This window comes from Pristiophorus japonicus, chromosome 1, assembly GCF_044704955.1.
Source record: "Pristiophorus japonicus isolate sPriJap1 chromosome 1, sPriJap1.hap1, whole genome shotgun sequence".
In the NCBI taxonomy this organism is placed as follows: Eukaryota; Metazoa; Chordata; class Chondrichthyes; family Pristiophoridae; genus Pristiophorus; species Pristiophorus japonicus.
The window spans coordinates 152,643,598-152,666,595 of NC_091977.1; the positions used below are offsets into that span (position 1 = coordinate 152,643,598).

General features: G+C 46.8%; 1 protein-coding gene across 4 annotated transcripts in view; it reads left to right on the forward strand.

Annotated features, from left to right (window-relative positions):
- tmem232 (transmembrane protein 232) overlaps window positions 1–22,998 on the forward strand; it is a 243,252-nt gene that overhangs the window by 107,927 nt on the left and 112,327 nt on the right. For all 4 annotated transcript variants that reach the window (XM_070865244.1, XM_070865252.1, XM_070865259.1 and 1 more), the window contains one exon: window positions 19,603–19,735. In XM_070865244.1, the coding sequence (XP_070721345.1) occupies window positions 19,603–19,735 (133 nt within the window). The remainder of the gene's footprint in view (window positions 1–19,602; window positions 19,736–22,998) is intronic.

Below are 22,998 nucleotides of genomic sequence, written 5' to 3' on the forward strand. Positions count from 1 at the left end.
CCGATCCAAAGCAGTGGTATGCACAAAAAGAAAACATTTCTGAAAAAATTTCTATTTGGAGATTTAAATGCAATCACAGTAGCAATCATGCTAAATTAAACAGCCACAGCAATGTGAAGCTCATTAGACGTTTCATTAAGCACATTGCATAGAAAATAGCTTGCTGAAAGCAATTTCTAAGGCATTTAAATGATGGATTATATGTCAAAAGGTAATCTGGGAGGCAGATGACCTTTGATTCTTTGGTTACAAAATGTCCCATAAAAGTAGTCATCCTAATGTAAATTTGCTTTACAAATTATCAGTATTTTGGTACTTCAGCATGTGCCCCACTTCAACAGATGTATTTAGCATATTATTAAGTTCAGTTACAGACACACAGATGGTTAGAGACACCATAATAGCAAGACATGCCAAAATAAAAGAAATAAAGATTATCAAAATGTCACGCTTTTGCAGAGCTAAAAGTGGTGAAAAATTAAGGACCATGAGTAACTATCTTAAAATCGCAATCCTGTGCTGTGTTCAGATTAAAACATCCCTTCTAGTTAAAACAGCAGCATTTAAATGTTTGTACAGTGCCACAATCATAGAATCATAGAATGGTTACAGCACGGAAGGAGGCCATTCAGCCCGTCGAGCCGTGCCGGCTCTCTGAAAGAGCACTTTAGCTCGTCCCACTCCCTCGCCCTTTCCCTGTAGCCCTGAATTTTTTTTTCTTGTTGCATACAAAGTATGTAGAATAATGTTTTATATTCAACATTCCATCATTTTCAAAGTTTATTTAGCTGTCGGTATTGGGACTAATTTATGACAGGTCCATCCATCACTGAAACTACCACACAAACAGTTCAGAATATGATGTTGTAATAGTCATTTTTCAAACAGCTAATTTAAGTTTCTCGCTCTGACTTGTTGTATTGAACAAAGGAAAAATAACATATTAATATCACAGTCTCACTGATAGACAATAGTAATAGGGATACACTATCCTTTTTCGCTCTACAGTTGGTAAGATTAGTAAATGTTCTAAATGCAGACTTTAAACAGAGAATGTAGGGGAATTTTAATCCCCCACCAAGGGCGGGAGAGGATCAGGGAAGTTAAGTTGGTAAAAACGTGAAACCCAACCCCAACCTGCTGCAGTTCGGTCTACTTCTAGTTAACTTTCATTCATGAGATGTGGGCGTCGCTGGCAAGGCCAGCATTTATTGCCAATCCCTAATTGCCATTGAGAAGGTGGTGGTGAGCCGCCTTCTTGAAGTGCTGCAGTCCATGTGGTGAAGGTACTCCCACAGCGCTATTAGGGTGGGAATTCCAGGATTTTGACCCAGCGACGATGAAGGAACAGCAATATATTTCCAAGTCAGGGTGGTGTGTAATTTGGAGGGGAACTTGCAGGTGATGGTGTTCCCATGTGCCTGCTGCCCTTGTCCTTCGAGGTGGTAGAGGTCACGGGTTTGGGAGGTGGTGCTGAAGAAGCCATGGCAAGTTGCTGCATTTTGTAGATGGTACACACTGCAGCCTTGGTGCGCCACTGGTGAAGGGAGTGAATGCTTAAGGTGGTGGATGGGGTGCCAATCAAGCAGGCTGCTCTGTCGTGGATAGTGTCGAGCTTCTTGAGTGCTGTACTCATCCAGGCAAGTGGTGAGTATTCCCTCACACTCCTGACTTGTGCCTTACAGATGGTGGCAAGGCTTTGTGGAGTCAGGAGATGAGACCACATCAAACTCACGGGTGGCTGCTCAGAGACAAGGCCTATCCACTCTTCAGCTGGCTGATGACACCCCTCCACAACCCCAACACTCCTGCCCAGGACTCATATAATGAGAGCCATGCTGTCACTAGAAACATCATCGAGCAGACCATCGGGGTGCTAAAGTAATGGTTCCATTGCCTTGACCGCTCGGAGGAGCTCTCCAGTAGATGCTGGAGATGATGTTGCATTTCGTGGTAGTCTGCTGAATGCTGCACAACTTGGCCATCATGAACGCACAGCCCTTGTCACCATGAGTTCCCAGACCACCTCAGGAGGAGGAGGAGGAGGAAGAGGAGGAGGAGGAGGAAGGTAGGAAGCAGGCAACAGATCCCCATTCCGGACACGCTGTCCATGAGTGCCTCAACAGATTCCTGTTCCAGTGAATGAAACCCCAGACCCCCATTGCTCACCAATTCCCCATCTTACCACCCCAATGTAATGGAACATCACAGTGTCCTCTTGGGCACAAAGCTGAAATGAGAGCCACCACAAAACACACATTCCAAACATAATTTATAAATTTATTAAATGCAAATCAAAGGAACAAAGTCAACTAAACATTCTTGTGTATTCCCTTAGTGTCTGTCTTTCGTGTACTTTTTCCTACTCTAGTGCTCCTATGAAGTGCTTCACCAGTGGCTACAGCTTAGCTGGTGGAAGGCTGCTGACTTTAAGTTGGGGAAACTGCAATTGGCCTTCCAGGACAATCTTGAGCACCTCTGGGCCTCAGCATAGGCGGCAGCGGTCTGGGCTGACTGGATGATAGGCAGCAGCAAGGGCACTGATGGAGTGACAGTGTAATCCTGAGAGAGGTCAACAGGTTCTTGCTCCATGGAGCCACTGGCAATCTGCCGGTACGGCGCCTCAGCATTCCTAGCCATCTGTTGTTGGACATATTACTGGAATGCTGTGAGACCCTGAAAGCCCCTCTCCACACTTGTAAACGCAGCCACGATTTCAGCAGTCTGAGCTGCCACTGCTATAGTGAGATGTTGGGTTGCTTCTGCCTATGCTGCAATGGAAGGCGCAACATCGCCCATCACAATTCATGGCTGGGTCCACAAGTCTCTCATGTATTTGCCCATCATTTGCATCCTGGAAATCACAGGCTCCAAGCTCTGCGCAAAGCCCCGTGCAATGTTGGAGTCGGACTCCTCCATGCTCCTTGACATTGCCAAGAGGCTCACTGGCAGGCTTGGCATTGCATCTAGCATTTTTTTTTAATTTGTTCCGGGATGTGCGCGTCGCTGGCAAGGCCAGCATTTATTGCCCATCCCTAATTGCCCTGTGTGCATGCCCATCACCCTTCTTCGAAAGGCTCATCTGAGTCTTGTGCAGCAGAACTCATGCGAGAACTCGCCCTCCAGGAAGCTGGCACCCGACCTGCCCTTTCCTCATAGCCTGGCTGCAGCCCACTCATGCACGGTAACTCACCATGTGCAGATCCCACCTCTATACTAACCTCTAAAGTATGCGCAATGCCATTTTCTGAGATGGTGTCTGAGAATGTCAAATGCAGTGACAGTGTGTCTTCTCCTCTATCACTGCCCTTCTCAGTCATTTCAGGGACAGGCTGCGCCGGTGGCAGTTATTGGGTATCCAAAGGAGACATACACAGGGATCGGGTTGTGATGAGGGGAGGAGGGGAAAGCATACACCATCAGCAGTCTGGACATGAGAAGAGGTTGTGGGATGAGGGAGAAGTGGTATGTGAGAAAAAGAATTAGGTATGAGCATATCATCATCATAAGCAATGCTTTCCACTTGCCCGCTCACCACAGACTCTATTACTGCCCCTTCAATTATTTCGAGAACTGCTTCCACCATCTCCATGAGGTTCTGAAATCTTGCTTGCCCTCCACCCGTCTACTGGTACTTCTGGCGGTTGTGCACCACCTATGCCTGCAAGAGAAAGGAAAGTGAGTCACTGAATGAGGTGCAATGTATTTGGGTGATGAGCCTGCCATGGTTGAATAGCTGGCAGTGTTTGCAAGGTGCGAGGTGTGGGTGTGAGTTTTACAGCAGTGGTAAATGTGTAGGGGTGAAGTGAAGCTATGATTATGAGGTATGAGTGGTGATTATTAGAGATTGTTGGTAGGTGAGTGATAAGGGTGTGATGCATTGAGCAGTGTGTGTGGGCTTGTGGTGCAGATAGTGGGATATGGCATTTGATGATGCATCCACTCATGTGAGGTCATTCATCTTTTTGAAGTTCTGAATCCATGTCCTGGGGTCAAAACTTGTCTCAGTGATGGCTTGAGCAATCTCCTCCCACAACTTTCTGGTGTTTAGCCATGAAGGCCTCCTTACCCCTGCCGGTAGAGGACCTCACAGCATCTTTATACTCCCAGGACCAAGGTCTCCAGTGCCACATCGGAAAATGTTCTTGCCCTTTCCCTTGGCTGTTGGACCATGGCTCTGTTCAGAAGCAACAAAGCATCTCCCCTTTAAGTAGTGCCACTTTATTGGCCAGTCGACTGCACCAGATATTGACTCCCCTGTTGAGTGCTAAGCCAATCATCAGCGCATAGAATCATCGAAATTTACAGCACGGAAGGAGGTCATGTTGACCTATTATGTCTGTAAAGTCCTTACTCTACAGTATGAAACCACACGAGGCACATTCTGGGGACAAGGTCACTCTGTGACCTGAACTCTTTATTCACAGCACTATAAGACAATGACCCTGCGTGGGACCTCCGTTTTTATACCAGAGTGATCAGGTAAGGAGTGTCTCCCACAAGTTCACCCCTTGTGGTCAAGGTGTGCATCTAGGTTGAGTGTATACAGTAATACAGTGGTGTTACATTGTGATGACAATGCCCGTGCTAGCCGACACAGAGCTATCCCACTTTCCAGCTCTTGATCCATAGCCCTGTAGGTTATGGCACTTCAAGTGCACATCCAAGTACTTTTTAAATATGGTGAGGGTTTCTGCCTCCACCACCCTTTCAGGCAGTGAGTTCCAGACTCCCACCACCCTCTGGGAGAAAAAATTCCCCTCAAATCCCCTCTAAACCTCCTACTAATTACTTTAAATCAATGCCCCCTGGTTGTTGACCCCTCTACCAAGGGAAACAGGTCCTTCCTATGTACTCTATCCAGGCCCTACGTAATTTTATACACCTCAATAAGGTCTCCCCTCAACTTCTCTGTTTCAAAGAAAACAAACCCAGCCTATCCAATCTTTCCTCATAGCTAAAATTCTCCAGTCCAGGCAACATCCTCGTAAATCTCAGCAGGTCAGGCAGCATCAGTGGAGAGAAAGCAGAGTTAACATTTCGAGTCGATGACTCTTCTTGCATTCTGTGCCTCGGCTAATAAAGGCAAGTATTCTGTATGCCTTCTTAACCACCTTATCTACCTGGCCTGTTACCTTCAGGGATCTGTGGACATATGCTCCAAGGTCCCTTTGTTCTTCTACACTTCTCAGTGTCCTACCATTTAATGTGTATTCCCTTTCCTTGTTAGCCCTCCCCAAATGCATTACCTCACACTTCTCCAAATTAAATTCCATTTGCCACCGTTCTGCCCACCTGGCCAGTTCATTGATATCTTCCTGCAATCTACAGCTTTCTTCTTCATTATCAACCACACAGCCAATTTTTATATCATCTGCAAATTTCTTAATCATACCGCCCACATTCAAGTCTAAATCATTGATTTAGAAGGGAGGGACCTAGTACTGAGCCCTGCGGAACCCCACTGGAAACACCAGTCACAAAAACACCCATCAACTTTTATCCTTTGCTTCCTGCCTCTGAGTCAATTTTGGATCCAACTTGCCACTTTGCCTTGGATCCCATGGGCTTTTACTTTTGTGACCAGTTTGCCATGTGAGACCTGATCAAAGGCCTTGCTAAAATCCATATACACTACATCAAATGCACTACCCTCATCGACCCTCCTTGTTACCTCCTTAAAAAATTAAATTAAGTTAGTCAGACACAACCCTTAACAAATCCATGCTGACTGCCCTTGATTAATCCATCGCTTTCTGAATGAAGATTTATCCTGACCCTCAGAATTTTTTCCAATAATTTTCCCATCACCGAGGTTAGGCTGACTGGCCTGTAATTACTTGGTCTATCTCTTTCTTCCTTTGTAAACAAAGGTACAACGTTAGCAGTTCTCCAGTCCTTTGGCACCACACCTGTAGCCAGAGGGGATTGGAAAACGATGGTCAGAGCCGCTGCTATTTTCTCTTTTACGTCTCTTAACAGCCTGGGATACATTTCATCCGGGGCTGGGGATTTTTCCACTTTCAAAGCTGCTAAACCCCTTAATACTTCCTCTCTCACTATGTTTAGTTCATCTAATATTTCACACTCCTCCTCCTTGATTGCAATGTCTGCATTGCCTCTTTCTTTTGTGAAAACAGATGCCAGGGGCTGAATTTTCTGTTTTTTTGCATGTGTTTATGCCCTGGAGGGGCAGTAAATGGTGTTTCTGGGCGTTAGGCCGGTCGTCCAAGTTTTAGTGCCCAGCCAGTTAATCAGATTTGTGATTTGCGATGGTGCAAAAACTTACCGTCCCTCCTTCTAGTTTGACTGAGATCATGACGTCAATCGCTGTGCAATGCTGCACTTGCGCCCTGGATGGAAAATTCGTCCCGCACGCTTCATTTAACATCCGCCTCAGGAAACGTCTGAAAAAACGGGTGTTCCCTGGGTGCAGCAACCGGTATTGGTGGCATATTTAAATGGAAGAAGGAGGGTCCTACATCACAGGTAACATTGATTGCAATGGTTGTGTTATATATGTGGACTTTTATTTACCCTGTACAGCCACCAGAAGGCTCATCCCCTGGAGTCCCAATGGGATCCCATAATCCCTTGGGAGCACAGGTATTTATGGAGGCTTCACAGGTTGGAGATGCACTCTGAAGACCTGCAATAAAAGACTAAGGTCACACTTTACTTTCAGCTCACAGTGTTCAGTCTGATTCTTTCTCCATACACAACAGGTTGCGCACAGCACGCTGCATCAAGCTCTGACTTACAAACAGCAGTTTTGTCTGCAGTTACAGTCTCCTTACAAGGTCAGTGAGAGAATTTAATGGGGGCATTACTAGTTCGCCAGAGTATCATGCTGGTTCCTATTGGCAGGCGACATCTAGCTACAAGAAGGGCTGCTGGCCATGTCGGCCCACGGATGAGGAGAGGCCGAAGACATCTGGGGAGGAGGCCATAACCCCAATGGGTTTACAGGGACCAACTGTTATATCTCCTCTCTGAGGAGAAATATGTGAGAAAGTTGCGCTTCCAAAAGGAAGTGTTGTCAGAGAAATGCCATCGCCTACAGTCACACCGATGCCTGGACCATGCCTACAGGCAGACCTATAGTCTTTCAGTGCCAACAAGACTGCGCTGCCCGCCGCAGTGAAGGTGACTGTGGCGCTGGCCTTCTATGCCTCCGGCTCCTTCCAGGCAGCAACAGGGGAATATGCCGCATCTCTCAATACACTACACATCGCTTCATTCGGCAAGTCACAAAGGCTCTGTATGCCTACAGAATGGACTTCATAAAGTTCCCAATGACCAGTGACAGCCAGAATGAGAGGGCATATGGGTTTGGCAGAATTGCAGGCTTCCTGAGGGTTCAACGAGCCATTGACTGCACAGAGATGGCCTTGCAAGCATCATTACACAATGCAGAGGTATTCAGAAACCAAAAGGGATACTACTCCCTAAACGTGCAGCTCCTGTGCGACCACACACAGCACATCCTCACAGTGAATGCCCGCTATCCAGGGAGCGCACATGATGCTTTCAACTTGTGTGAGAGCAGTGCCTCATGATTGTTTCAGCCACCAAGGGAACGGCGCGGCCTAGCCACCTGGCTCATGACTCCCCTCTGCAACCCTACCACTTAAGCAGAGCAGCGCTACGATGAGAGCCATGTAGCCACCCGCAACATCATCAAACAGACAATTGGGATGCTCAAGCAGCGATTCCGAAGCCTGGAGCGCTCTGGAGGCAGCCTACAATACTCCCCTCGACAGGTCTCCAAATTCATTGTGATGTGCTGCATGCTACACAACTTGGCCATCATGAGGGGCCTGGCATTGCCAATGGGGATTGCAGGCCCACCTCAAGAGGAGGAGGAGGATGACAAACAGGAGCCTGGCGAGGCACCGATTGCACAGCCAACCCATCCACGGGGGATGCCGCATCCAGATGCTATGGGAGCAAGAACCGCACGTCGCTAGCTCATAATGGACTGGTTTAGTTGAATGGAGGAAGCTGAGGGATGCATCTAATACTGGCCATGCTATGTGCCGCCATATAGGCACATTTACGCTGAGCTTTTGAATGATACAAACGACACCAATGGCAAAGGATCAAAGTGACATTTTTATCAAAAAGAATAACAAACAATGCACCCCAACAAAACTAAACTAAACAACAAACCATCATAACCAAACGATACAATAAACAGCGTTCTGCTGCAAGTTACTTAACAACAAGTGCATTATTAAAAAACAACTATTTACAGGTGTTCTCATAAAATATCAAGGGACCTGCAGAATGCTGTCTCAACCCTTAATGGGACTTGCCTGAGATTTACACCCCTTCCCTTCATTCCCCTCCCCACGCCTGCTGCTCCTCCTCAATGAGGCTTCAGTGCTTATAGCAAGGCTGCTTGAGGGATACTGTGTTAGGGGGGAAGATAATGCAGATAGTGCATGAGGATGCCCTGGACCAGCTCTGGGCCTGGAAGGCCCGGCTGTGGACTGCTGCATCTCATCATTGGCGGAATCAGTCACTGGTAGCTCAGGTGTGTATTGTTTAGGGTGCATGGTTGAAGAGTCAGTGGTGGGAGCCAGAATGCTGTTATCCTGAAGAAGGACAGCATCTTCCATTTCCTGGGAGCCACTGAGACTCCGACGGGGCTGGACCTCAACATCCGGAGCACAATGTGTCTCCACAACTTGTTGGCTTGCTTCGGCAACATCCCTTCCCCGTTGGACAGTGGGGAACACAGAAAGAACGGCACCAATCATCGACCGCATCACATCACCAAGTTGAGGTGTAGCTTGTGCCTGCGATTCGATCGATGCTGCAACATGATCAATGGCATGCACCACACATTCTGGAATGCCACTGTTGCTGCTGGAGGCCACCTCCCTCTTTGAGTGGGTAATGATGGCCTCACTGGATTCCTGAGTTGCACCGACAATTCGTGATGCTGCCTCCGCAACAGTCGCAGAACATTTGTCGATGCTCTCTGGGATCTGACCTAATGCAGCCATGAGCTCATGGTACATGCCTGTGTTTTCCCTGGACATTTCCACCAAGTCCAGTTCCATGTTGTTATGTATGTAAACATTGTAACTGTGTAACACTGGCAACCAGAGGGCGCAACTGTTGGAGGCCCAAGGATCGTGCAAGGGAGTATAAAAGGATGTCTGCCATGCTGCTTAGGCACTCTGGAGTTGTATTAAAGATACTAAGGTCACATCAGTTTTAGCTCACAGCACTCAGTTTTGTGGAGTTCTTCCATACTTAACAATTGGCGACGAGTAACAATTACAAACTTTCACGCGGTCATGGTTGCCATTGGTATTTGAGAGAGATTTGTAGAGGGTGATGATTGGGAAGCCTTCGTTGAGCGTCTCAACCAATACTTTGTGGCGAATGAGCTGGATGGGAACGATAAAGCAATCAAGCGCAGGACGATTCTCCTCACCATGTGTGGGTCCACAATATATGGCCTCATCGAGAATCTGCTAGCACCGGAGAAACCAACGGAGAAGACATATACAGAGTTGTGTACGCTGGTTCGGAACCATCTCAAGCTGAAGGAGAGCGTCTTAATGGCCAGGTATCGCTTCTACATGCACCACCGCTCCGAGGGCCAGGACGTGGCAAGGTATGTCGCCGACCTGAGACGCCTTGCGGGAACTTGCAAATTAGCTGGATTTTTGGGGGAAATGCTGCGGGACTTTTTTGTGCTTGGCATCGGCCACAAGGTCATTCTTCGCAAGCTGCTGTCCGCCGAATCCCTAGACCTGAGCAAGACCATCACGATAGTCCAGGCATTCATATCCATGAGCGATAATACCACTCAGATATCTTCCCAGCATCGAAGCTCACCGGCAAGTACTGTGCATAAAATAACATCGCAAGCAGGCAGAACTGCATATGGCAGAGCCGACATGCCTACAACTGCAAAACCTTGGATGACTCAGAGTCCACCATCGGGCGTGAATGCAAATCCATTAGCACCATGTTGGCGCTGCGGGGTAATCATCGAGCCCATCAATGTCGATTCAAGCACTGCGTATGCAAAAGCTGCGAAACAATGCGGCACCTCCAGCGAATGTGTAAGAGTGCTGCGACTCACCACGTGGCAGAGTCAGCAGAGGATGATTGATCCGGCATGGATCACGCAGAACAAACAAGAGAGACAACTCAACCCGAGGAAGAAGTGTATGGATTGCACACCTTCACCACCAAGAGTCCTCCTATTATGCTAAAAGTCAAATTGAACGGTATTCCGGTATCAATGGAGTTGGACACGGGGACGAGTCAGTCAATTATGAGCCAGAAGGCTTTTGAGAAACTGTGGGGCAACAAGGCACAAAGACCCAAACTGAGCCCGATTCAAACAAAGCTGAGCACCTACACCAAAGAGCTCATACCAGTCATTGGCAGTGCGGCAGTTAAGGTATCGTACTATGGAGCATGATTTATCACAGTGGATTGTACCAGGCGATGGCCCAACGCTATTCGGCAGAAGCTGGCTGGGAAAGATTCAGTGGAACTGGGACGACATCAAAGCACTATCTTCAGTGGATAATGCCTTGTGTGCCCAAGTGCTGAGCAAGTTTCCGTCGCAATTTGAACCAGGCATCGGCAATTTCACAGGTGCCAAGGTGCAGATCCATCTAGACCCCGATGCAGGGCCCGTTCATCACAAGGCTCGAGCGGTTCCATATGTGATGAGGGAGAAAGTCAGGATCGAACTAGACAGACTTCAACGAGAGGGAATCATATCGCCAGTCAAGTTCAACGAGTGGCCAGTCCGATTGTTCCGGTGTTGAAAAGCGATGGCACGGTCAGAATCTGCGGAGGCAACAAGGTTACGATCCACGGAGTCTTGTTACAGGACCAGTACCAGTTACCCAAGGCGGATGACCTGTTCGCAACGTTAGCAGGGGGGAAGTCGTTCACCAAGTTGGACCTAACCTCCGCCTAGATAACACAGGAGCTGTCTGAATCTTCGAAAAGATTGACGTGCATCAACAAGCACAAAAGACTTTATATACCACAGGTGCTCTTTTGGGATTCGCTCGGCTGCTGCCATCTTCCAGAGGAACATGGAGAATCTGCTGAAATTGGTTCCGCGCATCGTTGTGTTTCAAGACGACATCCTGATCACCGGTCATGACACCACCGAACACCTGCACAACCTGGAAGAGGTTCTAAGTCAATTAGACAGAGTGGGGCTCAGGCTGAAACGCTCCAAGTATGTTTTCCTGGCGCCAGAGGTCGAATTTTTGGGGAAAGAGTTTGCGGCAGATGGCATCAGACCCACGGATTCAAAGACAGAGGCCATCAAGAATGCACCCAGACCACAGAATGTGATGGAGCTGCGTTCGTTCCTGGGACTCCTCAACTATTTTGGTAACTTTCTACCCGGGTTAAGCACTTTGTTGGAACCGTTGCACATGTTGCTACGTAAGGGTGATGACTGGGTTTGGGGTAAATCTCAAGAGGCAGCCTTTGAGAAGGCCAGAAACCTACTTTGTTCTAATAAGTTACTTGTATGACCCGTGGAAATGAATAGTGCTAGCTTGTGATGCATCTTCGTACGGGGTCAGCTGTGTGTTACAAAAACCAATGTATCGGGCAAACTTCAACTGGTTGCATACGCATCTAGAAGTCTGTCTAAGGCTGAAAGAGCCTACAGTATGGTCGAGAAAGAGGCGCTAGCATGTGTATATGGGCTTAAGAAAATGCACCAATACCTTTTTGGACTTCGGTTTGAGCTCGAAACCAACCACAAACCGCTCATTTCGCTGTTTTCAGAGAGCAAAGGTATAAACACCAATGCTTCGTCCCGCATCCAAAGATGGGCACTAACATTGTCCGCCTATGACTATGTTATCTGCCACAGACCAGGCACGGAGAACTGTGCTGTTGCCCTCAGTCAGCTAGCATTGCCCACTACCGGGGTGGAAATGGCGCAGCTCGCAGGATGCTTTTGATAGCGAGGGGTCACACGTCACTGCTCGCCAGATCAGGACCTGAACCAGCCAGGATCCTGTGCTATCACTTGTAAAAAGTTGCGTCCTGAATGGGATCTGGTCGGCCGTTTCCGGGGAAATGCAAGATGAAATTAAGCCGTTTCACCGACGTAAAGATGAAATGTCCATCCAGTCGGATTGTCTCTTATGGGGTAATCGCGTGGTTTTGCCAAAGAAAGGCAGCGAACCGTTGATACGCGACCTACACAATATCCACCCAGGCACAGTCATGAAGAAGGCTATAGCCAGGTCACGTGTTTGGTGGCCCGGCATTGACTCAAACTTAGATTCATGCGTACATCAGTGCAACATGTGCTCACAATTGAGCAATGCACCAAGGGAGGCTCCATTGAGTCTGTGGTCATGGCCCTCCAAACCGTGGTCCAGGATCCACGTAGATTTTGCCGGCCCCTTTCTCGGAAAGATGTTTTTAGTTGTAGTGGATTGAATGCGTAATCATGTCATCCAGCATACCCACTGCCACCATTGAAAGCCTCCGGGCTATGTTCGCCACCCATGGCTTACTCGGCGTCCTTGTCAGTGACAATGGACCGTGTTTCACCAACTCAGAATTCAACAAGTTTATGACCCGCAGTGGCATCAAGCATGTTAGGTCTGCCCCGTTTAACCCCACATCCAACGGTCAAGCGGAACGGGCAGTCCAAACTATCAAGATAGCTTGACGGAAGGCTCCTTGCAGACCCGATTATCTCGGGTTCTGCTCAGCTACCGGACGCGAACCCACTCGCTCACTGGGGTTCTCCCTGCAGAATTGTTAATGAAGAGCACTCAAAACCAGGCTCTCCCTAGTCCACCTGGATCTAAATGATCATGTGGAAACCCGGCGTCACCAGCAAAACATGTACCTCGATCACGCGGCTGTATCGCGTGACATTGATGTTAATGACCCTGTGTTTGTCCTTAATTACGGTCATGGTCCTAAATGGGTCGCAAGCACTGTCTTGGCCAAGGAGGAAAATACAGTGTTTATAGTCAAACTATTGAATGGACAAACGTGCAGAAAGCATTTGGATCAGACCAAACTGCGGTTCACCGACAACCAGGACCAACCTGAAGAGGACATCACCATCATCGACCCACCAACACACACCCAACCAGCAATCGACCTCGCTGTCAATCAAGAGGATGAACCCACAATTCCCAACAGTCCTGTCAGACCAGCCGCGCCGCAGAGCAGCAATGGTCCGACCAATTCACCCATGCCAGAGTTTGAACTCAGACGATCAACCAGGGAGTGTAGGGCCCTGGATCGTCTCAACTTGTAAATAATGTGTATCAAAGACTTTGGGGGGGGAGAGTGATGTTATGTATGTAAAAATTGTAAGTGTGTAAGACTTGCCACCAGAGGGTGCAACTGTTGGAGGCCCAAGGGTCACCTGCACACCTCGTGTAAGGGAGTATAAAAGGTTCTCTGCCATGCTGCTTAGGCACTCTGGAGTTGTATTAAAGAGACTAAGGTCACATCAGTTTTAGCTCACAGTACTCAGTCTTGTCGAGTTCTTCCATAATTAACACATGTCTGCCTCTTGTTGGGCAGACCTACTTTACCAACTCACTCTCTGGAGAGCTGGCCTCCGAGATTTCCCTCTCTCTGTGTGTTGCTGTAGGTGACTGGGGCCAGGAGCCTCCAACAACTCAAAGCTATTGAAATTGGGCTCGTCCCCAGATGTGCTTTGTTGTGATGGACCAACTGGTGGGCTCTACAGCTCAGGCATTGCAGTCTCATCACACACCTCATCTTCTTCCCCATGGCCAGATGTCGATGCCACGATTGTGGCTGTTCTGCTACAAGCAGAAAACAACAGACGTGGTTAGCAGCAGGGTAGGGGGCAGAGTGACATTGGGGGAAGGTGGCATTGCACATGTACATGTGAAGGCCCCACACCACTTCATAATACGTCTCAATGAAGTCATATCAGTTGTGCAATCCATTTACATACCTTCACTACCTGAAGGGGGCTCAGCATCGCCTACGGCAACTGACCGAGTTGGTGCTCCAATGAGTGCAGACACCTGTTCCTCCACATCTGTTAAGTCCAGGATCTGAGGCGGGCCCCCGCTTGTCTGGCACTGCTCACACCTGCTGTGTGACAGCTTCGCCTGCAATAGGAAGGGTTCAGAAAGGGTACACCTCCTGTTGTGCCACATATGCCTACAATAGTTCAATAGCAGCGACTGTATGGATGCGCAAATGTCTTCACTTCAATCTGTGTGGATGTTGCATGAGCTTTGTGAGCGATTGGTAGGAGGTGAGAGCGAGGTAGCAAATGATCTTTATGAAACCCATATCAGTAGTGGGAGTATATTGCGAGGTTCAATGATTAGGTAACAAGAAGGTATGTGCATCCTTAATTAAGAGGCACTAGCTGGAGAAGTCAGCCTTCACCTTTCTGATCATTGTGAAACCCACACCATAGGATGCTAGACTTTGAGAATAGGCAGATACATGAGAGACTTCACATAGTGTCTGACATTCATGTTGGAAGAACAGCAGGCTTACATAAATGTGAAGGGTACTCAACCTGACAATGCAGGTAAAGTCGTTGAACTTTTTTCGGAAATGAGTGTCAGTTCTGCCAACTGTGTCTGCCGCAGACACCTCCTGCACTCGGGCGCACAAAGTCCATTATGTAATTTAACGCCCCCGATCATGGATCCTCATTTCTTACCGAAATTTCCATCGAAGGCGCAAACTTTTTTCGGGACCACCCCGCCGCAATTAGTGCCCTGAAATCGGTAAAGCCAAAAATCCAGCCCTTAATTATATAAATACAAGATGTTGTTGTTGTTGCTTTCTGTCACTTAGCCAGTTTCGTATGCATCCTGCCACTGCACCTTTAATCCTGTGGGTTCTTGTCATGTATGAACTTTTGGGATCACTAGCCACTAGAGGCCATTGGGCTGCATGCACATGTGTGCAGCCCAAGTATAAAAGGCCAGCCATTTTGTATATTAGTCTCTTTGAGGCTTAATGAAGCAGAGCCAAGGTCATAGCACTTGGAGTTAAGCAGTACTCAGTCTAACAGTTATTACATACACAACAATTGGCGACGAGGCAACAAGAACCTTTGCATGCAATAATGAGCACAATTGGATTATTGGAGTGATTTGTGGAATGAGAAGTTTGGGCAGACGTTGTGAGCCATTTGAGCCAGTTCTTCGTGGCCAACAAAATGGAAGAGGTCGGTGATGCAGATCGGCGCCGGGCAGTGTTCCTCATGGTTTGCGATCCAAAAATTTATGGTCTGATAAAGAATCTACTCCTGCCTGTGAGTCCAACAGAGAAGATGTATGAAGAATTGTGTACACTGGTACAGGACCACCTTAAGCCAGACGAAGGCATCATCATCTCGAGATACAGATTTTACACGCATGTTCGCTCAGAGGGCCAGAATGCGGCGGAATTCGTTGCGGACCTGAGAGGTCTAGCAGGACCGTGTAAGTTCGGGGCTGTGTTGGCAGACATACTGCAGGACTTCTTTGTAATCGGCATCAACCACAAGGTGATCCTGCGTAAACTACTGGCGGTGGAGACATTGGACTTGAACATGGCCATCACGATCGCTCAGTTATGCATGACGATGGATAGAAGTTGAAATCAGATATCAGTGAAAAATCAAAAGTCGGCAAGTACTGCAAATATGATTCATTCGACGTTCAGTAGAGCTGCACATGGCAGGGCCTACCCGACTGTGTCCACGAAACCTGTGGCTGCCCAAAGTCTGCCAGCGGGAATGCATCTGATTTCTCTGTGTTGGCGTTGTGGGGAAAATCACTGGCACCAGCACTGCCGATTTAAGCAATATAGTTGCAAAGGCTGTCTGAGAGTGGGGCATCTCTAGTGCAGGTGTCCGCAGATGAGCAAGCGTGCTGCGACACACCACATGGAGGATGATGGTCAGACTAGCACAGATCCAGATACACAATCCAAGATACCAGAGGAGGAAGTGTATGGACTGTACTCATTCCTAACTAAGAGCAAACCAATAATGATCAACGTGAAATTTAATGGGGTGCCGGTATCGATGGAATGGGACACGGGGTGGGGGGCGAGTCAATCGATAATGAGCCAGATGGCATTTGACAAGCTGTGGGATACTATAGCTGTGAGGCCCAGGCTGAGTCCAGTCAATGCCAAGTTGCACAAGTACACCAAAGAACTCATAACGGTGATTGGCAGTGCCACAATTAAAGTGTCGTATGACGGTGCGGTTCACGAGTTACCGCTATGGATTGTCCCAAGCAATGGCCCAACATTGTTCGGCAGGAACTGGCTTGAAAAAATCACATGCGATTGGAACGACATCAAGGTGTTGTTGTCGGTGAAAGATATATGTGGCCAAGTACTGAGCAAGTTCCCCTTGCTGTTCTAACCAGGCATCGGCAACTTCACGGGAGCCAAGGTGCAGATCCACATGGACTCGGATGCAAGACCCATCAATCATAAAGCTTGGGCAGTTCCGTATATGATGAGGGACAATGTCAAAATAGAACTGGACAGACTCCAGCATGAAGGGATCATATCACCGGTTGAATTTAATGAATGGGCCAGCCCCATTGTTCCTGTGCTGAAAAGTGATGGCACAGTCAGAATCTGTGGAAACTACAAGGCTACGATCAACAGGGTTTCGAAACAGGATCAGTACCCGTTACCGAAGGCTGCTGACTTTTTTGCAATGCTAGCCGGTGGGGGAAGTCGTTCACAAAACTGGACTTGACATCGGCCTACATGACACAGGAGCTGGTCGAGACATCGAAGAGACTTACGTGCATTAACACGCATAAAGGACTGTTTATTTATCATAGGTGCCCTTTTGGAATTCGCTCAGCTGCAGCAATATTTCAGAGGAACATGGAGAGACTACTGAAGTCCATTCCCAGAACCGTCGTGTTCCAAGATGATATCCTGATCACAGGTCGTGACTCCGAGGAACATCTGAACAACCTGGAAGAGGTTCTACATCGTCAGGACAAAGTGGGACTCAGACTGAAACGCTCGAAGTGCATCTTCATAGCACCAGAGGTCGAATTCCTGGGGAGGAAAATTGCTGCTGATGGCATCAGGCCCACGGACGTGAATACCAAGGCCATCAAGAATGCACCCAAGCCGCAGAATGTGACCGAGCTGCATTCGTTCCTTGGTCTACTCAACTACTTCGGTAACTTCCTACCTAAATTGAGCACCTTATTAGAACCACTGCACATGCTGCTAAGAAAAGGCGACAACTGGGTGTGGGGTGCGTCTCAAGACAGAACTTTTGAGAAAGCCACTAATCTGCTTTGCTCTATCAAGCTGCTGGTACATTATGACCCATGTAAATGTTTAGTATTGGCCTGTGATGCTACGTCATATGGAATTGTTTGTATACTCCAACAAGCTAATGAGTTGGGTAAACTTCAACCAGTTGCGTATGCTTCAAAAAGTTTGTCTAAAGCGGTAAGAGCCTACAGCATGCTAGAGAAAGAAGCACTATCCTGTGTGTATGGGGATAAAAAGATGCATCAGTACCTGTTTGGTCTTCGGTTTGAAATGGAGACAGATCACAAGCCTCTCATTTCACTGTTCTCTGAAAACAAAGGTATCAACACCAATGTTTCATCCCGCATCCAGAGGTGGGCACTGACATTATCCGCTTATGATTATGTCATTCGCCATAGACCTGGCACTGAGAATTGTGCCGATGCTTTCAGCCGTCTGCCGTTGTCCACACTAGAAGTGGAAACGCCACAACGGGCGGACCTATTGTTAGTTATGGATGCTTTTGAGAGTGAAGGAACCCCTGTCACAGCTCAACAAGTTACGACCTGGACCAGCCAAGGCCCGATTTTATCGGTGGTGAAGAGTTGCATCCTCAAAGGTGATTGGTCTGCCATACCCAAGGAAATGTGTGAGGAGACCAAACCTTACATTCGTCGCAAAGACGAACTGTCTATTCTTTCGGATTGTATACTGTGGGGCAATCGTGTTGTTATGCCCAAGAAAGGGAGAGAGAAATTTGTGCATGAGCCACATAGCACACATCCCGGCATTGTAATGATGAAAGCCATTGCCTGGTCTCATGTATGGTGGCCAGGAATTGACTCTGAGCTGGAATTATGTGTGCATCAGTGCAACACTTGCATGCAGCTCAGCAAAGCACCAGCGGAATCGCCGCTGAGTCTGTGGTTGTGGCTGTCCAAACCATGGTCCAGGATCCACAAAGACTTTGCAGGTCCCTTCCTGGGGAAGATGTTTTTAGTTGTGGTGGATGCATATTTGAAGTGGATAGAGTGTAGAATCATGTCATCCAGCACATCCACAGCTACCATTGAGAATCTCAGTGTCATGTTCGCGGCACATGGTCTGCCTGACATCATTGTTCGTGACAATGGATCGTGCTTCACCAGTCAGGAGTTTCAAGAGTTCATGAAACTCAATGGTATCAAACATGTAAGGTCAGCACCATTCAAACTTGCATCCAATGGGCAAGCAGAACGTGCTGTCCAAATTATAAAGCAGAGTATGAAGCAAGTAACCCAAGGGTCACTGCAGACGTGCTTAGTTGCAGGACAAGACCACACACGCTTACTGGGGTCTCGCCTGCTGAACTAATGATGAAGAGACGTCTTAAGACCAAGCTATCCCTTGTACACCCTGACTTGAATAATCATGTTGAATATAGAAGACAAAGTCAGCAAGGGTATCACGATCGCGCATCTGTGTCATGCGATATTTCTGTAAATGAACCTGTATATGTTCTGAATTATGGTCAGGATCCCAAGTGGATCGCTGGTACTGTCATGGTCAAGGAGGCAACAGAGTATTTATTGTCAAACTCAAAAATGGGCAAACATGCAGGAAACATATGGATCAGACAAAGCTGTGGCACACAGATGAACTGGAGCAGTCGGAGGAAGAGACAAACGACGACCAACCAACCTACCCCCCAGTCATCAGAGGACTCAGTGGTCATCAGTGAATCAGGACTTTCAATCCCTGATATGGCCATTGCCACTCCCACCAGGTCAGCCACCCAGCCACCAGTATCAACAGACCCTGAACACTCACCCAAGGCTGGCGTTGAACTGAGACGGTCAACCCGGGAACGTAAAATACAGGACCGTCTCAATTTGTAAAAGACTGTGTTAATATCTCAGAGTGGGGTATTGTCATGTACATACTTTTGGGATCACTAGCCACTAGATGGCGTCACTGTTGGAGGCCATTGGGCTGCACGCATATGTGTGCAGCCCAAGTAAAGAAGGCCAGGCATTTTGCATATTTGTCTCTTTGGGCCTTAATAAAGCAGAGCCAAGGTTATACCTCTTGGAGTTAAGTAGTACTCAATCTAACAGTTATTGCATACACAACAGTTTTAATGTGTATTTAAAATTTATGCAACCAATATAGATGCATTTTGTATCAATGGAATTGTGAAGACAGAGTAGGAGCATTAGTCCAGTCATTATACAGATGATAATATGTAACATAATGCATAGTATAGAGTACATATGTAAGGACAAAATAATAAAATGACAAACCACATAAATAATAGCTGACAATATGTTACAATTTTTTTATCTTCAGGATTGATTCTGCACTTGGTTTGCTGCTCCTAAGTGAAGCTGCCAAAATGAGCATGATTTGTTTGAAGACTTTGACCGAGATTGGCATAAATCTTGTAACACATTTTAATCTTCAAAATTTAAAACAGATAAAGGTAAAGCTACATGGTGCGCGAAGCAAAATATTACAGATCATTCTTCTAAGAACTAGTGTTCTTTTAATTTCCTGTGGGAACAAAGTAATATACAAAACTTTTCCTTCTGTATTTGTTAAATATAAAAACCTTGAAAATCTGCAGCCGTTCTGGTGTACTCCCGAAGTAATTTCAGTTTCCTCTGGTACGGCCCTCATCTCTGCTCTCTTAAGTCAAAGGGACGCAGACTTGAGCGTTTATAATGGGCAACTGGTTTAGCCATTCATCGCCAGATCTGGCTGCACCACATTAAGCACTATCGGGTTCTGCTCTCATCTGCCAAAACTTCTCAATATTCTAGGATCACCCTCGAAAGCAAAGTTAATCCCTGGCTTCTCTTCTCCACAACTAACTGTCTTATAGATTAATGGAATGATATAGCACAGAAGGAGGCCATTCAGTCCATTGTAGTTGTGCCAGCTCTTTGAAAGAGTTATCCAATTAATTCCACTCCCCTGCTCTTTTCCCGTAGTCCTGTAATTTTTTCCCCTTCAAGTATTTATCGAATTCTCTTTTGAATGTTACTATTGAATCTGCTTCTACTATCCTTTCAGGCAATGCATTCCAGATCACAACAACTCGCTGTGCAAAAAATTGTTTCCTCATGTTGCCTCTGATTCTTTTGCCAATCATCTCTGGTTATCGAGTCTTCTGCCACTGGAAACAGTTTCTCTCTCTTTACTCTATCAAAACCATTCATGATTTTGAACACCTGTATTAAATCTCCTCTTAACCTGCTCTACTCTGAGAACAATCCTAGCTTCTCCAGTCTCTCCACATAACTGAAGTCCCTCATCATGGTACCATTCTAATAAATCTCTTCTGCACCCTCTCCAAAGCCTTGTCGTCCTTCTTAAAGTGTGGTGCCCAGAATTGAACACAATACTCCAGCTGAGGTCTAACCAGTGTTTTATAAAGGTATAGCTTAGCTTCCTTGCTTTTGTACTCTATTCCTCTATTAATGAAGCTAAGGATCCCATCTGCTTTTTAATAGCTATCTCAACTTGTCCTGCCACCTTCAAAGATATGTGTACATAAACCCCCTTTAAAATTGTACGATTTAGTTCATATTGCCTCTCCTCATTTTTCCTCCCAAAGTGCATCATTCTTCCTGTCAAAATGTATTAATACACATTTCTCTGTGTTAAATTTCATCTGCCATGTATCTGCCCATTTCATCGGTCTATCTATATCCTCCTAGGTCTGTTACTATCTGCCACATTATTTACTACATTTCCGAGTTTCGTATCATCTAAAAATGTTGAAATTATACCACGTATACTGAACTCCAGGTAATTAATATATATCAAAAAAGCAGTGGCCCTAATACCGACCTCTGGGGAATATTACTGTATACTTCCCTCCAGTCCGAAAAACGACCATTCACCACTACTTTCTGCTTTCTGTCCCTTAGCCAATTTTATATCCATGCTGCCACCTCATTCCCCAGAACTAGATCCAGCACTGCTTCCTTTCTCGTTGGGCTGGAAACACACTGATCAAGAAAGTGCTCTTGTACACATTTCAGGAATTCTCCCTCTTTGGTCAAGATATATCAACAAGTAAAGCAATGGTCCTAATATCGACCCCTGGGGACCCCACTGCATACCTGAGGACTGGGAGAAATTTAGAATTCAGCAGAGGGGGACAAAGGGTTTAATTAGGAGGGGGGGAATAGAGTATGAGAGGAAGCTTGCTGGGAACATAAAAACTGACTGTAAAAGCTTCTATACATATGTGAAGAGAAAAAGATTAGTGAAGACAAATGTAGGTCCCTTGCAGGAAGAATCGGGTGAATTTATAATGGGGAACAAAGAAATGGCAGTCCAATTGAACAAATACTTTGGTTCTGTCTTCACTAAGGAAGACATAAATAACGTTCCGGAAATACTAGGGGACCGAGGGTCTAGCAAGAAGGAGGAACTGAAGGAAATCCTTATTAGTCAGGAAATTGTGTTGGGGAAATTGATGGGATTGAAGGCCGATAAATCCCTAGGGCCTGATAGTCTGCATCCTAGAGTACTTAAGGAAGTGGCCCTAGAAATAGTGGATGCATTGGTGATCATTTTCCAACACTCTATCGACTCTGGATCAGTTCCTATGGGCTGGAGGGTAGCTAATGTAACACCACTTTTTAAAAAAGGAGGAAGAGAGAAAACGGGGAATTACAGACCGGTTAGCCTGACATCAGTAGTGGGGAAAATGTTGGAATCAATTATTAAAGATGAAATAGCAGCGCATTTGGAAAGCAGTGACAGGATTGGTCCAAGTCAGCATGGATTTATGAAAGGGAAATCATGCTTGACAAATCTTCTAGAATTTTTTGAGGATGTAACTAGTAGAGTGGACAAGGGAGAACCAGTGGATGTGGTGTATTTGGACTTTCAAAAGGCTTTTGACAAGGTCCCACACAAGTGATTGGTGTGCAAAATTAAAGCACATTGTATTGGGGGTAATGTATTGACGTGGATAGAGAACTGGTTGGCAGACAGGAAGCAGTGAGTCGGGATAAACGGGTCCTTTTCAGAATGGCAGGCAGTGACTAGTGGGGTGCCGCAGGGCTCAGTGCTGGGACCCCAGCTATTTAAAATATACATCAGTAATTTAGATGAAGGAATTGAGTGTAATATCTCCAAGTTTGCAGATGACACTTAGCTGGATGGCGGTGTGAGCTGTGAGGAAGATGCTAAGAGGCTGCAGGATGACTTGGACAGTTTAGGTGAGTGGGCAAATGCATGGCAGATGCAGTATAATGTGGATAAATGTGAGGTTATCCACTTTGGTGGCAAAAACATGAAGGCAGAATATTATCTGAATGGCGGCAGATTAGGAAAAGAGGAGGTGCAATGAGATCTGGGTGTCATGGTACATCAGTCATTGAAAGTTGGCATGCAGGTACAGCAGGCGGTGAAGAAGGCAAATGGCATGTTGGCCTTCATAGCTAGGGGATTTGAGTATAGGAGCAGGGAGGTCTTAATGCAGTTGTACAAGGCCTTGGTGAGGCCTCACCTGGAATACTGTGTTCAGTTTTGGTCTCCTAATCTGAGGAAGGACGTTCTTGCTATTGAGGGAGTGCAGCGAAGGTTCACCAGACTGATTCCTGGGATGGCTGCACTGACACATGCGGAGAGACTGGATCGACTGGGCCTGTATTCACTGGAGTTTAGAAGAATGAGAGGGGATCTCACGGAAACATATAGAATTCTGACGGGACTGGACAGGTT